At 53.9% G+C, this 16951-nt stretch overlaps 1 protein-coding gene across 6 annotated transcripts in view; it reads left to right on the top strand.

Moving 5' to 3' along the window:
- The window catches only part of Git (ARF GTPase-activating protein GIT1), a 293327-nt gene that overhangs the window by 58291 nt on the left and 218085 nt on the right, over positions 1 to 16951 (top strand). For all 6 annotated transcript variants that reach the window (XR_012894547.1, XM_037419552.2, XM_037419545.2 and 3 more), the window contains 2 exons: positions 426 to 556; positions 1327 to 1421. Coding sequence is in view for 5 of the 6 variants with exons in the window: in XM_037419552.2 (XP_037275449.2) it covers positions 426 to 556; positions 1327 to 1421 (226 nt within the window). In the remaining variant the exon portion in view is untranslated. The remainder of the gene's footprint in view (positions 1 to 425; positions 557 to 1326; positions 1422 to 16951) is intronic.

The raw sequence follows: 16951 nt of genomic DNA, 5'->3' as shown, positions 1-16951 counted from the left end.
TGATGCAGTAAAGAGCATGTGTGAAACATATGGGCTGGGTTTCGCATGAAAATGACTTGCGGAATCTGTGCGGGGCTGTGCTAAAAAATTCAGGGATTTTTAAAGCTCTTCTTCGTACTTGAGTGACATTTTTATTAAAGTAAAAACATTTTTAAAACTGGCGAAATTCAATAAGTTTTTGCTTCTTGCGGGCTTGCTCACGAAAGTCTCGATGTTGTTTGGGGGGGCTCATTTTCGATGATTGTTTGCACAGTAGCAACTCTGCTGTTAAGTTTGTCATGAAGAAAAAGGTTTGTTAGGAGGGTGGCACCAGGAAATTCATGTCAGCTTCAGTGACAGACCAGCTCGTGCAGTGCATTGCACTTTCAGAATGCTTGTGCAGCCTTGTGGCAGAATTGAATGTGTTGTGTAACCGTGTGCTGCAGGACAAAGGCAGCACGGCACTGCACGTGGCAGCACGCAGCGGCCAGGCATGCCAGGTGGAGCTCCTGCTGGTGTACGGGGCAGACCCAACTGCGAAGGACTCTCAAGGCATGACACCTGCAGACTGTGCCAGGTATCTCTATTTAATGCTTTTTGCCAAGGTATCGATCGCTCGCATAGCAAATAGCAAACTTTTCAACGTGAGATCTTCATGTCTTGGACAAACTTCCTGTGACAACATAATGAACGGCAGGCCAGGCCTAATCGGTGTTGGTTATGTTTAGGTAGCAATCGCATGCTATCTGAGTTGCAGTTTGGTACAGAATTAATGGAACTCTGTGCGGTGGTTGCTCTTGACAAGAAGGGATACATATCGTTACTGAAAACGAGAATTGCACATGTAGCGCTCAAATGGTGGTTCGCGATTAGATTGGGATGTCTTGATTTCGGGTGTGCGCCCATGAAATCAAAAGATTGGCGTCTTTCAGCATGTGAAATTCTGGACATGATTCAGCATAGTTTCTGTGTAACCCACATAATCAAGGCTGTCTGGAAGCAGTTGGTGAATTGTCGTGTTGGGGCTTTTTTTTTTGTTATATCTCTTCCCCCTTTTCGCATTCATTTCGTTAGCAATGTGTGTCTTCTTACAAAAATTTTTTTTTTTGTAAGCACCACACATCGCATGTTTCGATTCTCGGACACGTGAGGCTGCATGCTCAACGCATTTAACGCAAGTGCGGGCCTTGAAAAGGCTGTTTTGGTTATAATGTGGTAACGCTTATAGTGAGGATATTCACGACTCCCCCGACTTACTATATAAGTCATCTATGTTGCTGTTATTGATCGTGCGATAGATGGGCGAAGTGTTTTGTGCCTTGGCAGAATGCAAACTGTGCCTTTCAGAGATGCTGGGCACCTGGACCTTGAGGCACGTCTCATTGAGAGCCAGTACGAAGTGACCGACAGGCTGGTTCATCACCTGAGTGGTCGCAACCCAGGTGAGCTCACTCACTTGAAGCTTTCCTTTTTGAGACATTTTGAAGACTGAGACGTCACCTGATGTGTCGGTCAGTCCTCCTCAAAGTGCCTGCAGTGCGCAAAGAAATGCTTCGCACTTGAAATCTCAGCGCCGTTGCTTGTCACAGCTACGGATCACCTGTGTTTACCCTCGCCCCGCCGGGCACGTGTTAAGGAGCTGCTGCTGCTGCCAAGCCATGCCCACCAACGGTGTGTGCAACTGCCGTACTGAGTTTGCCTGTTGTGGTGTGAGCAGAGTATCAGAGAAGATAGGCCCACACCAGGTTTTTGTGTTAGTTTTGAGGTGGAACATTCTTTCGTGGTCTGTGACACGCTGCGGTTCGGTTATATTTTTTCTATAGCCAAGGAAGGCCCCACCGTCAGCTGAAAGACCACGTTTTAAGGTCAGTTAGCTTAGTTGTTAATTAAGCTTAGCAAGGCTAGCTTAAAATTTTTCCTTTAACACTCAAACCTTACTATAACTAAGTTCATATTACAAAAAAAATAGGGTTGTTATGTCTAAATATTCGGTATAAAGTTATATTTCTAACACCATATTGCCACAAGGCAGTAGGGGGATTGGGGCATAAAGGGGTGGAGGGTCCCTGGCTGAAAGAAAAGACCACGAAGTGGATAGAGACTGGTTCCAGCCCGCCAGTGCGCCAGGCATTGTCATCGCGTGTAATCGTTCTAAATATCTGTAAATATACGTTTTCTTGTAAGATTATTGGTGGAGGTGCGGGGTATGCCTACCTGGCTTTTCCGGCAAACCAACACGGAACTTAGGAGTGGTCGCCACCTTCATTTTCCTGCAATGGCTCTACAGGCCCACCCACAAGAGCAACAGCAGCCGCAGCTGCAGCAGCAGCAGCAGCACCAGCACCAGCACCAGCACCAGCACCAGCACCAGCAGCAGCACCAGCAGCAGCAGCAGCAGCAGCTGCCTCCTCTGATTCTCCTGCCTCCACGAGACCCCGGAACCTTCTCGGGCACAGGCAAGGACAAGGTGAATGTTGAAGATTGGGTCGCTTTGTACGAGCGCGTGAGCGAATACTATAGGTGGGACCCTACGTTGATGCTGGCCAACGTTGTATTTTATTTGCGGGATACGGCGCTCACCTGGTATGAGACGCATGAGTCGGAGTTGACCAGCTGGGACGTTTGCAAACTGAAGCTTCTCGAGTTATTCAGCAGGCCATTTGGGCGACAGCAGGCCGCGAGGAAAGACCTGGAATGTCGCGTGCACACATCGACAGAATCATATGTATCTTACATACAGGACGTATTGGGCCTCTGTCGAAAGGTGGACGAGAACATGAGCGAAACTGACAAAATCGCTCATATATTGAAGGGAATTGCCGATGACGCCTTCAATCTGTTGATCGTTAAAGATTGCGCCACCGTCGATGCAGTTGTGAAGGAGTGTCAGCGCTTCGAGCATGCCAAGAACCGTCGCATAACCCGCCAGTTTGTGCGTCTGCCTAATACTGCAGCCACTTCGACCTGTGAAGACAGCCCCAAGTTCACGCAAGCTACATCGTCCGAAAATGTCACCCGAATCGTTCGTCGCGAACTCGAAGCAATGGCTCCTGCAGCCATCGCCTCTGACGGTCCTCAAGACAACGCATCCACCGTCTCCCTCATCCAAGCCGTCGTTCGCCAAGAAATAGCAAATCTCGGCATCACACCTGTTTGCACTGTTCGCACCCCCAGATTCCGGTGTACCCTTCACGCTACCCTTCCCGCTACTGGAACACTGCTGAATGGAGAACGTCGGATGATAGACCGATCTGCTTTCACTGCTCTCGCGCCGGCCACATTGCACGCTACTGTCGCAATCGTTGGTCATCGAATTCATCTTGGAACACTGGGACATGGCGTCGCTTTGAAGGCAGTTCTCGCCGCTTTTCTACTCCGTACGATCCACAGCCAGCTCCTACTAACGTTCAGGGCCGAAGGTTCAGCCGGTCACCATCACCCCAAGGCCGCCGATCTCTCTTGCCGATGATTGCTCGATCCAGGTCCCCTGCACGACCTGGGCCCTCAACCTCGGGAAACTAGACCATGTAGCTCCCGGAGGTGACGCTGCATTAACGACCCATTCTGCAAATCCTCTGTTGACGATTCCTACACGCCGCAATATTTTGGACCTTTTGGTGGATGACGTTACCGTTACAGCCCTCATAGACACTGGTGCACAAATTTCAGTCATGAGCGCTGCTCTCTGTATTAAACTGCGAAAAGTGATCACGCCTCCTATTAAGTGTGCAGTAATGCTTGCCGATGGGAGCATATCTGCCGTTCTCGGCATGTGTACCTCTCGCGTGTGTATCGCTGGGCGCCAGACCGTCGTATTGTTCACCGTGCTCGAGCAGTGCCCACATGACGTGATTCTTGGCCTCGACTTTCTCTCTGCGCACTCCGCCCTTATCGACTGCTCGACGGGGTTTCTTCAGTTGGAACTCCCTTTTGACGCCACTGTTGCCCATGACGCTCAAAGTCGCCTTTGTGCCACCAAGTTCCTGCATCTTCCGCCGCAAGCCGCGACTTACGTGCAGCGCGTGTGTGATCCGCCTGTGCGCGATGGTGAATATGTCGTTTCCCCTATTACCGACGTTGTGCTAAAGCACTCCATTGCTGTCCCGCACACCGTGGTGAGAGTATGCCACAATCAGACCCATCTGTCTCTTTTGAACTTTGGTTTCTCCACGCATGTGCTGCCTGCTGGTATTAAACTAGGCATCATGTCGTCGTTGCAAGAGTGTGATATTTCTGAACTGTCGGCTTAGCAACCTACTCCGCACGTCAACTTGCTCACTGCGCCCAACCTGTCAAGCATTGACATTGCCAAAATGATAGCGCCAGATCTTTTGCCCTCCGAAGCACAAAACCTCCACCGTCTGTTGACAACCTATGCGGACATATTCTATCTTGACAACCGCCCTTTAGGCCAGACATCAGTTGTGACCCATCACATCAACACCGGCGATGCCAACCCAATTCATCGCCGCCCTTACCGCGTCTCCGCTGCCGAACGCTCTGTCATCCAGAAAGAGGTCGAGAAAATGCTCGCCAAAGGCGTCGTCGAACACTCATCTAGTCCGTGGGCATCCCCGGTCGTGCTTGTCAAGAAGGACAACACATGGCGGTTTTGCGTCGACTATAGACATCTCAACAAGGTCACTAAGAAGGAAGTTTACCCTTTACCAAGAATAGATGACGCCCTTGACTGCCTTCATGGCGCAAAGTTTTTCTCGTCCATTGACCTTCGATCTGGTTATTGGCAGATCGCTGTTGACCCACAGGACCGAGAAAAAACAGTATTTGTAACGCCCGATGGGTTATACCAATTTAAAGTAATGCCGTTTGGGGTTTGTAATGCGCCGGCCACTTTTGAGCGCATGATGGACTCCCTTCTGCGCGGCTTCAAATGGTCCACTTGCTTATGCTACTTGGATGATATAATGGTTTTTTCATCGACGTTCGCAAGCCATCTAGAGCGACTGTCCAGTATTCTCCAAGTATTTCGCAACGCTGGTCTCCAACTGAACTCCTCCAAATGCCGTCGCGAAATGACTGTACTTGGTCACCTCGTTAACGCATCAGGGGTACAGCCCGATCCGGACAAAATTCGCGCATTGACTCAATTTCCCGTGCCCTCTTCTCATAAGGATGTCCGGAGCTTCCTTGGTTTGTGCTCCTATTTTCGCCGCTTCATCCGAAATTTCACCGAAAAAGACGTCCCATTTACTTGGAATTCGCCTCAGAGTGCTGCATTTTCGGCGCTCATTGCAGCCCTCACGACTACGCCAATATTAGCCCAGTTCGATCAGACTGCCCCGACAGAAGTTCGTACGGACCCGAGTGGCCACGGAATTGGTGCTGTTTTAGCTCAGCGTCAGCATGGACGTGACTGTGTCATCGCCTACGCCAGCCGCCTTTTATCCCCTGCCGAGAGGAACTATTCCATCACTGAAAGAGAGTGTCTTGCTCTTGTTTGGGCTGTCGCTAAATTTCGCCCGTACCTCTTCGGCCGCAGTTTTACTGTTGTAACTGATCATCATGCACTCTGCGTGCTTTCCTCGCTAAAGGATCCCACGGGACGTCTCGGTCGTTGGTCTCTACGCCTCCAAGAATACACCTTCTCGGTCGTGTATAAATCTGGTCACCTCCATCAAGACGCCGACTGCCTGTCACGGTATCCAGTGGATCAGCCAGACGCCACAGAGAGAGCTACGGAGGCTTGCGTCTTATCAATATCAGACTTTCTTGATATCGCTTCTGAGAAACGCCGCGACCCGGATTTACTTCCCATCATAGAAAGCCTGAGTTCCGCTACTCCACCCACTTCTCTGAACTCGTATTTCCTTCATGAAGGAGTTCTCTACCGCCACAACATGCGCCCTAATGGTCCTGACCGCCTTCTCGTCGTGCCTTCCCATTTGCGTGTAGATGTTCTCCGACAGCTTCACGATGAACCTGCCGCTGGTCACCTGGGAGTCACCCGCACTTATGATCGCGTCCGGCGCCGTTTTTTCTGGCCACGCCTATATCGCTCTGTGCAAAAGTATGTCGCCAGCTGCGACCTTTGTCAACGTCGAAAACGACCAACATCGCTTCCAGCTGGCCTTCTTAACCCTATTGAGATCGCTGCTGAACCATTCTACCGCGTAGGGCTCGACCTTCTCGGGCCATTTCCCACTTCTGCATCCGGGAACAAATGGGTTGCCGTGGCGACCGACTACGCGACAAATGGGTTGCCGTGGCGACCGACTACGCGACACGTTACGCGATCACCCGCGCTCTTCCAACCAGCTGCGCTACCGATGTCGCCGACTTTCTGCTACATGACATCATATTGCATCACAGCGCTCCTCGACAGCTCGTTACTGACCAAGGCCGATACTTTTTATCTCGCGTCGTCCAGGATATCGTACGTTCTTGTTCCACGAACCACAAGTTCACAACGGCATACCGTCCACAAACTAATGGACACACAGAGCGCCTGAATCGCACTATCACGGACATGTTGTCAATGTATGTTTCTCCAGACCACCGTGACTGGGACGCAACGTTACCCTACGTCACCTTCGCTTACAACTCCTCCAGACATGACACCGCAGGCTATTCCCCCTTCTACCTTCTTTATGGACGGGAACCTTCTCTGCCTCTTGATACACTCCTTCCCGCTGGTTCAAGCTCCCCTGTCACATACGTCCGCGATGCCATAGAGCGAGCCGACACAGCACAACAGATTGCCCGAGAACGACTCATGCTTTCTCAAGCCTCTCAGAAAGATCGATACGATCGTCACCACCGCGAAGTTTCGTATGCACCAGGTTCTCTCGTACTCTTGTGGACCCCATGTCGTCACATCGGCCTCTCAGAAAAATTTTTATTTCGCTATGACGGACCATACAAAGTCTTTCGCAAGATCACCAACCTCACCTACGAGATACAGCGAGTCGTCGACGAAGCGCACTCAATGCCACCACCATCCACTGTTGTGCACGTCGTACGACTGAAGCCTTATGTGTGTGGTGTACACGTATCCCGAAGGAGTACGGCCACCAGCGTGGGTCCGGTCTTAGCGAGCCGCAGGGCACGCGTTAACCGTCGCCGTGGCGGGAAACACGATACTGCTCAAGTCGCAACACTTTATTGTGGCAACACCAAACGCAGTACAGCCCGTTGCAAATAGGCGCGGCGGGAAAGCAAGTAGGCTTATCCACGCCACGGGCACAAAGTACTACACAGGGGTGCCACGAGCACGTCTCCGCGGTAAAGCCGATCCACGGAGACACCGGAGCAAAGGCCCGGTTGCTCGAGCGAGGGCAAAGGCGCTCGCGTTGGCTTCGAAGGGAGACGGGTCGGCGTAGCGAGGCCACGCACTAGGACACCGTACCGCCCTTCGGCCGTGCGTACGCAGCGGGGCAAACAGCGGGTGAGCGTTCGCCTTGGGCGCGAGGCGCCGTCAGCGAAGTCCGACGAGCCCCCGACTGACGGGAGTCGACGGACGAAAAGATAGCGTGGCTCACCGTTTGCTGTCCCGGAGAGTATCTGACCGCTCCCGACGCAGCGCGCGAAAACCTCCCAGGGGTCCCCGCGTGCGGCGCCACAGTCAACATCCGCTACCGGGTGAGGGAGTTATACGTCACTCCGCCCTTCCCAGCGCGGCAGACAGCAAGGAGGGCAGACATGTCGGGACATGAGAACGGCAGAAAAGGCGGGAAAGCCCGCTTAAAGGCAGCGGGCCAGCCTCAATTCCCACATCCCCCTCTCCTAAATTTGCCCTTTACCGGTCTGCAAAAGGCAGCCGGGCGTCACCCATGCAGTTAAAATGACACTGCTATAAGCGACAGCTAACCTCAGTCCAGCCCTGCTACTGCTGCTAAAAAAATGATTACAAGGAGAAACAAAACATAAATAACAAAATAAACACATGACACTATACAAATAACTGCGGAAGGGAGCACAGCAACGTGGCACTAGTGTTCGTGGTGCTGAAGGGGGATAGCGTCCAGTGCGCGGAGGTGCGGTAAAGGCGTGACAGTGTCCGCTGGGTGCGATGCCCGAGTGCGAGGTCACAGGTACCGGAAGGGGGCTCACTGATGGCTTGTTGCTGCTCTTGATAAGCCGCGAGTCCGACGAAAGCCGCTTCGGTTGTTCGGAGGCCCCGCATTTCTGGCTCGATGAGGGAGCTGGACGTTGCGGGAAGCCGGGCCTCTCCGGTGGTCAGGGAGGCCGAACCAAAATTGGCTGCGAGGCGCCCTGGCGTTGGCCGGCAGCATATAGCTGCTTTCAGCTGGCCTTGCGCAGGAGCCATGGTGGGAAGGCAGCACGGCTTCTTCGGCGACAGCCAAGAGCAGAGCACAGCCGGATGGTCTGATGTCAATGGGTCAATGCCCCCCCAGCACCTCCAGCGTCCGCATCGATGGGGGGAAGCCATCACGCACTCTTCGCGGGCTCGCACTGAAGCGTCACGCACTTACACGCGCACACACACCGCCGACGGCTGCGCGAGCGTAGGCGCAAAGCGTCCTTCGTCTCTCTCCCCCGGCAAGCACCGGCACTCAAGGTCACACACAGCTCCCTTCGCGGTAGACGAAACGAACACGAAAAAAAAAAGTAAACACAGAGCATACTGACACTACACATCTGGCAAAAAAAAAAACAAAATACAAATAACACTTAATATTAGACAAAAGAAACATAAAATACACATGAACACTTAAAAAAAATAAACACTGGCAGCAGACAGGGCGGGGTCAACTTCTTTACGAGAAAAGGCCGTAAAGAAGCTAACCTATACTGAGGCTAGACTAAACTGAGGGCCTTCGGTTGCGGAGAAGTCCGCCGTCCGGCGCGAGATCACAAAGGTGACCGCTTCCTCAGATTATACCGGCGCGGGGTCCGAATGCGGTCCGCCGCTCCGGGTGTGCCCCGTTGCTGGCGCGCAGTGCCGCAGGGCTCTGGCGCGAGCTCGTCAGACCGTGATACAAAGGGTTTCAGGTCTGCGATATGGGCACGGCTGAGTTTTCCCGTCTGGGGATCTTTCAGCAAGTACGCGAGTGGAGTGCAAGCTTTCTCCACTCGGTACGGACCAAGCCACTTAGGAGCGAGCGAGGTTGAGAACCCCTTACTGGCATCGCTAAGGGCGTGGTTGCGCTTCAGGACAAGATCGCCCACCTCAAAAACTAGGTCGCGATGCTTGCGGTCATATTGGGCCTTCTGCTGAGCCCTGGCCGACGCCAAACTTTGCCTTGCTTTGCAGAAAGCTCGACAAAGCCTGTCCCGAAGTGCCGACGCGTAAGCAGAGCAGTCTGCCGGCGCCTCCTCGTCCTCGAGCTGGCATTGAGTGACGCTGGTCACCGGATTTGCCAACTCCCTTCCAAAATTTAAGAAGGCGGGGGAGAAACCAGTTGAGCGACTCTCGGATGTTCGAATAGCGAACGCGAGCTCACTCAAATGGTCTGCCCAGTCCCTTTGACTCTCGGCAAAGGCCGCCAACATCGGTTTGAGCGTACGATTGACACGCTCCGTCAAATTGGACTGGGGATGGTAGGGTGAAGTGGTGCAGTGATCAATTCCGAGGGAACGGCACGTGACACCAAACACCCGAGCGGTGAAATACGAAGCATTGTCAGTGATGAGCCTTTCCGGGAAGCCGAACCGGCAAAACACTTCCTGCAGCTTCTCAAGCACCGCTCGCGCTGTCACCTTCCGAAGTGGGAAAAGTTCCACCCATTTCGAAAAATGATCAGCGACTACCATCAGGTGAATGAACCCCTGCTTACTTCTGGGAAACGGTCCCACTAGATCGCAGGTGGCCACTTGCCACGGACGCTCACTGACAATCGGTTTCATCAGACCGGGCGGCTTGCCACCCCTTGATTTCACCGTTTGACAGACGCGGCAAGAACGGCAATAGCGAAAAATGTCTCGCTTCATGCCGGGCCAAGTCACAACGCGGCTCAGTTTTGCAAAAACTTTCGAGCCACTCAGGTGACCGGCCATGGGTTCGTCGTGAGAGGATCGCAACAGTGCGGCTCTCAGACTTTTGGGCATAACCACCTTAAACGGGTCTATGGACTCGTCGTCAGTGGCTATATACTTCAGCAGGAGCCCGTCATGGTCCAGCAAATATGAATCCGCCGGGGACTCAGCGACACACGCTGGTTCGAGCCCCCTATTCGCGCCCGCTGCAGGGCAAGCAGCGTCACGGCGCTCCGTCTCGTCGAGACAGTCGTTATCGGCGCCCGCTGCAGGACAAGCAGCGTCACGGCGCTCCATCTCTCTGAGACCGTCGCATATTTCGCGACAAAACGGGTCACTTTGCTGGGCCTTCAGAAGCTCTTCTCTGCTGAAAGCGATGCCCATTCTCCCAAAATAGGGGAGTCTGGTATCGCGCCCACTCAGGACCGCAGCAACAACCGCTTGAGTCGGCGTTACGGGTTCGCTCTCGGCCTCGTGGCCTTCGGAAAGCTCCCCCGCTCGGCCGCTTCGCGGTGCGCCGCTTACCTGGTTAGCAGCCAAGGTTTGTCCGCATGGGGACTCACCCTTCACGCCGAACGGCGGCGAAGCTGCTGTTTCGCCCCCGACGCTTGCAAGTGCTAAGGCACCGCTAGCGGCGGTCGCACCGGGATCAAGGTCCTCGGCCGACAGTGGGGCACGAGATAGCGCGTCAGCTACCACGTTGGTGCTCCCCTTTCGATACTGCACCGAAAAGTCATAGTGCTGTATCAGGAGAGCCCAGCGCGCCAGCCTGCCGGCAGGCTCACGGAGCCGCATCAGCCAGCTGAGCGCACTGTGATCCGTTTGCACTACGAATTTCGTCCCATCAAGATAGACGTCAAACTTCCGCAGTGCAAACACGATGGCGAGGCACTCCTTTTCGGTCACGGAATAATTTTTCCCCGCAGAGACCAAGGAGCGGCTGGCAAAGGCCAACGGCTGCAACACGCCATCGTATTCCTGTAGGAGAACAGCTCCTAAACCCAGATCGCTCGCATCAGTCTGTACAACGAACGGTCTGGTCAGGTCGGGGAGCTTGAGCTGCGCTGTCTCCGATATGGCGTTAGACAGTCGGCAAAACGCCTCCTGCTGCTCAAGTCCCCATTGCCACTCAGCAGACTTACCCAAGAGTTTGCTCAAGGGCGCCTGCAGTCGGGCACAGGACGGAATGAAGGAACGGTAAAAGTTGACCATTCCTAGAAAGCGGCGAAGGCCACGTACGTCCTTGGGCACGGGAAATTCGAGAATAGCTCGAAGTTTCTCCCGATCCGGCTCTATGGAGCCTTCGCCCAGCGTAAACCCGAGCAAATGAACACGGGTCTGCGCTAATTGGACCTTAGCGGGGTTAAGTGTCATCCCGGCGGTCCGCACCCTCTCGAGCACATCGGCAACATGGGCCAAGTGCTCTTCGAAGGTTCGTGAATAAATCACGATGTCGTCGAGGTAGCACATGCAGTATGACCACTTTGCTTCCCCGAGGACGCGGTCCATGAGTCTTTGAAACGTCGCAGGAGCATTGCAAAGACCAAAGGGCATACGAGTAAACTCGAACAACCCTCTGTGGGACGTGAACGCAGTTTTACACTGGTCACGGGTACCCATCCGGACCTGTAGATAACCTTTAGAGGCGTCAAGCGTGGTAAAGTACCGTGCATCACCCAGGTTACCTACGATGGAGTTTATCGTGGGGAGCGGATAGGCATCCTTACGAGTCACTCCATTCAGACGGCGATAGTCTACGCACAGGCGATGACTGCCATCTTTCTTAGGCACCAGCATAATTGGAGACGCCCAGGAGCTAGACGAGCGGCGAATAATGCCAGCCGCAAGCATATCATCTAGCAACCCATCAATAATCTGCCTTTTGGCGAGACTGACGGGCCTGGGGTTACACTTCAAAGGAAGCGCGTCACCAGTTTCGATCACGTGGCTCACAAAATCGGTGCAGCCAGGTTGATCGGTGAAGAGCTCGTCGTACTGACGTAACAGTGTCGACAGACGAGCCTTCTGTGCTTCATCCAACTGAGTCGCGCAGGCGACCAAAGGACGTAGTGCCTCTTCGTGTCGTGCCGGTCGATCCAAGCAGGGGTTTCGAGCCGACGAGCGCGGAACGCCAGGGTACGACCCCGGAGTTGGCGCACGACACGGTTCGTGCCGCGCCTCTCGTTCCCGAAGGGGACTGTGAGAGGGCAAATGCGGTGAGCGGGGGCTTGGCCCCGAACTCTGCGCAAGGCACGTTTCCGACGCTTCTGCCGCAAAGGCGACGGTAAGCGCCGGCGGGCTGATGAACGGCTTGAGTTGGCAAAATGGGCCATCACGATAGCCGCCATTCGCAATGTCCACAACGATACCGGTTTTAAGGAGAAAGTCCCGACCGAGAATCACTGGAACATTGAGCCCTGGAAGATGAATAAGACGGCAGCGTCTCATTCGATCTCCCCATCGGACAGTCAACCTTGCAGCGCCTGCCGAATGGGCCACGCCTTTCGCAAGGGTGAATGTCGTTCGGCTGTCCCGCAAGCGCACCGAGTGCTTCCGCAAGTGGGACAACACTTGTTCGCCAAACAACGAGGCGCTAGCGCCCGTGTCCAGCAAAGCCGAAAATTCACGGCCGGCAATGGTGACCGGAATGAACGGCGCGTGCGTATCAGCAAGAAAAGTGCTTGCCCTGCACGCAGAGGGAAGAAGCAAAGGTTGGGTCGGTCGTGCATTCACGAACGACCCGGAAGCCCGTTTCCCTGCCTCGCAGGAGGCCTGGATCCGGTGCATTCCCTTGCTATGTGCCCTCTTTCACGGCAGCGGTAACAGCGCACTCCATCACGGTCTGTATTCCCAGACGGAGCAGCTTCGAGCTGTCGTGATCGGCTCGCTACGTCATCGTAGGATACGTTTCTGCGAGCCGCACCTCCAACATTACGTTGGGTCGAAAAGCGTCCCTGTATGGAGGTTTCAGGCGGAGCAGCGCAGGCTGCCCGCCTTTCATGCGTAAAGGGGTCAAGAGCGCGATCGCTCAACTCCCACGCACAGCCGGTTGCAGCCGCAAAGGCGGCGCGGAGAGGCTGTTGCCGTTGGGGAAGGGTCATGGCCCCTCTCCAAGCGCAGCGCGGCTCAAGGGCGTCGCTGGCTGGCGGCGGCGGGCGATAGGCACGCGCGGCGAGAATGTCGCCTTGGATGCGCTTCGCCTCGGCGGCCAACGCTTCCAAATCACTGAAGCGGCCGCCGCGCAGGTATGCCGAAAAAGTCGGATGTGCCTGCCGTATCACCCGTTCGACGCGTTCCTCGTTCGAGGCTCGGGGCTCAGCGATAGAAATAAGTTCATCCATCGCCCGTACATACTCCTGTAAAGACTCGTCAGGAGCTTGTGTACGGAGCTCGAGCTCTCGCCGCATCCTACTTTCGTAGTCAGCGGGTAGGAATTCGCGCAAAAAGACCGCACGAAATTCCTCGAGGTTTGCTGCACGATAACCGGAAAGCCGATACCATCTCGCCGCCGTGTCAGTCAGTGCAGCTGGAACAACACGTTCGAGCACCACCTTATCATCCAAACCCATCGCTCTCTGATAACGTGACAGAGAGTCGAGGTAATCTCGGGCGGTGAGCTGATCACCGTATCCGCTGTAGGTTGGCACAGGCAACATAACAGCGGGGTGACCGCTTTTCGGAACAGCCGAAAGCGTTTGCACAGCTCCCGAGAGTGCTTGGATCATCTGCACGGCGTTTTGCAGCAAAGTCTGCGTCGTCGCACCGGCTTCGTAGGAAACCGTTGGTGCGTTAGCGGCGCGGTCGAGCGAAGGCGAGCAGTCGCCCAGCTCGATCAGTGGGGCGGTTTCAAACAGACCACCGCCCTGCGCGCCATTCCCAGAGCAAAATAGGCTCCTTGTGGGATTTGCCTGTTGTCGAACCAAAGGCGCACTTGGTGCGGCTACCATCGACAATTCAGGCGCCTGCTCAGCGTGCGGTCGAAGTGTCGGTTGCACGGCTGATAGCGGGCAAAAGTCGGCGAGGGCCCCGTCAATTCCGCAGGGAACCGACTGCGAGCGCTGTGCCGACGAACTGCCATGCATGCCAAAGGGCGCATTAGCAGTCGGAGGCGCTTGTGCGTAACGTTCGGGTAGGGCAAGAGGCCCATTCCGAAGCGACGCGCCATCTCCAAAGGGAGCGGCTAGGCGCCTGGTGTCGTCACCGCAATAGGGGGTGCTGACACGGACGGGTGCAGAAGGGTTCCCGTCTACAGAGGCAATGGCCTCCGTGTGCAACGCGGCATCCGCTAAAAGGGACAGCGGACAAAAGTCCCGCGAAGCAGCCATGTTGCGACGAGCCCGAATCGCGCAGGCGAACTGACTCGCTAAGAGCAATCAAAAGCTAGAGCTTTTGATACCGCGTTGGGCGCCAGTGTGGTGTACACGTATCCCGAAGGAGTACGGCCACCAGCGTGGGTCCGGTCTTAGCGAGCCGCAGGGCACGCGTTAACCGTCGCCGTGGCGGGAAACACGATACTGCTCAAGTCGCAACACTTTATTGTGGCAACACCAAACGCAGTACAGCCCGTTGCAAATAGGCGCGGCGGGAAAGCAAGTAGGCTTATCCACGCCACGGGCACAAAGTACTACACAGGGGTGCCACGAGCACGTCTCCGCGGTAAAGCCGATCCACGGAGACACCGGAGCAAAGGCCCGGTTGCTCGAGCGAGGGCAAAGGCGCTCGCGTTGGCTTCGAAGGGAGACGGGTCGGCGTAGCGAGGCCACGCACTAGGACACCGTACCGCCCTTCGGCCGTGCGTACGCAGCGGGGCAAACAGCGGGTGAGCGTTCGCCTTGGGCGCGAGGCGCCGTCAGCGAAGTCCGACGAGCCCCCGACTGACGGGAGTCGACGGACGAAAAGATAGCGTGGCTCACCGTTTGCTGTCCCGGAGAGTATCTGACCGCTCCCGACGCAGCGCGCGAAAACCTCCCAGGGGTCCCCGCGTGCGGCGCCACAGTCAACATCCGCTACCGGGTGAGGGAGTTATACGTCACTCCGCCCTTACCAGCGCGGCAGACAGCAAGGAGGGCAGACATGTCGGGACATGAGAACGGCAGAAAAGGCGGGAAAGCCCGCTTAAAGGCAGCGGGCCAGCCTCAATTCCCACATGTGTCACCCAACACTCCCCTTTCGTGACAAGCGCCGGGTCGGCGCTTTAACGCCGCGGGGTAGTGCCACAAGGCAGTAGTGGGATTGGGGTATAAAGGGGTAGAGGGTCCCTGGCTGAAAGAAAAGACAACGAAGTGGATAGAGACTGGTTCCAGCCCGCCAGTGCGCCAGGCATTGTCATCGCGTGTAATCGTTGTAAATATCTGTAAATATACGTTTTCTTGTAAGAATATTTATCGCAATACAATTGTTATTTACTTTGTTATAACCAATATTCTGTTATATCCAAGTTCGTTATATTGAAGTTTGAGTGTATTTCTTCCTTTACTTTTTCCCCATGCTTCGCTTCTTGTTAGCTTGTTCTGCGTTCCCTCCTCTTCAATGCATTCGTTGCCGTGTCTCCCCTGTCTGCGTGCCTCCATTGAGAAGCGGGGTCATTACCTCGCTTATCTGAGCCACATTATAAGTGTTCTTTCATCTCAGGGGATTGTGCGATAAGCGATATGCATATACAGGAGACTCAGTAAAGGGAAATCTTTTTAGCGGAACTTCTGCTTAAATAGAACAAAGTTTCCTGGTCCCTTCAGGCTACCTTGAATGAGAGTTTACTGTACGTGGAATTGTCTGGGTTGATAAACGGTTGTAAGAGAAATCTACATTTTAGCTGGTCCTGCACTCTACGCAATTACGGTTTCAAAGGTCCAAGCTGTGCATGCATGGAATGTTCTGGAAGGCTTTTTAGTTGCGGTTAATACCGCTATTCTAGTTGTCACAAATTGAGTTTTTCCACTCTTCAATGACCGTTTAACGTCTCCAACAGCTTTTTACTCTGCTTTAATTTCTTTCGTTGCTCCAAAAGCTTTGCTTTTCATGCTCCAAAGTGCACTTTTTGGCAACTTCAAAAATCTTCTTCTCTGAAATATGCTTTTGACTGCTCTCAAGACCTGCTCCAAAAGGGCCCCAGCCAATCACATCACTGTATATTTCTGCAAATAATACAGTCTAATCACGATAATTTGAACTCGAAGGTGGTCTGAAAATTTGTTCGAATTAAAAGAAGTTTGAAATAATGAAAGCCATATGAACGAAGGGCTCACCATGCAGCGGTGCATGTGCATTGAGCTAACACACGAGGTGGAAGTTTCAGAAGACTTACATTTATTCACAAATCGCAGGACATTCGTCATTAATTGAGTAATCGTGATGTACGTCTGCACACGTTTGCCTTGCAGCAAGTCAATTTTACACGCAGCTTGCAAAGCATTTCTACTTCGGCTTCAGCATTCTCCTGGCAAAAGTAGTTCTGCACGGCAATGTCCAGCGTTGACACTTTCTGAAGACGACGACAACGACTGCCTCTCCATTTTGCAGCCACAGTCTGGCCAGCACGTGACGAGAAAGGAGGAGCGTCTCCACGCGGAACTAAGCAGATCTGCATTTGAGAGCGAACGAACACTCCATGGCTGCATTTAAAAATTTTTTTGCTCTTTTCGTTTTCTTCATTGAAAAGAGAAGGGTCTGTGGCAGGGACGGGAAAGGGGAAAGCGTGGCACTGCCGCATGAGATAGAGCCAACACTGCACGACAGCTTTCTTTCTTAATTTTTTTCTTTCTCATTTCACGCTCGGCGTTGAAAGAATAAGGGTCTTTACATGGTAAGGACAGAAAAAGGAGAAGCGTGGCACAGGCGCGTTGCATATCGGCATTTGAGAAAGAGCAAGCATTCCACCACAGCCTTTCCTTTCCTTCTCTTTTCTTTCGCGCGCAGCCTTGAGTTGTCGGCGATGCCACCGCGAGACTGGGCATGTTGCTGAGAGCATTTTCTGAGCATGGAGTGTTAGATTTAATCGTCTCAAGTGCTCGCGAAT

Source organism: Rhipicephalus microplus, chromosome 3 (assembly GCF_043290135.1).
Source record: "Rhipicephalus microplus isolate Deutch F79 chromosome 3, USDA_Rmic, whole genome shotgun sequence".
Lineage (NCBI taxonomy): Eukaryota > Metazoa > Arthropoda > Arachnida > Ixodida > Ixodidae > Rhipicephalus > Rhipicephalus microplus.
This window is presented reverse-complemented; position numbering and strand designations above follow the sequence as displayed.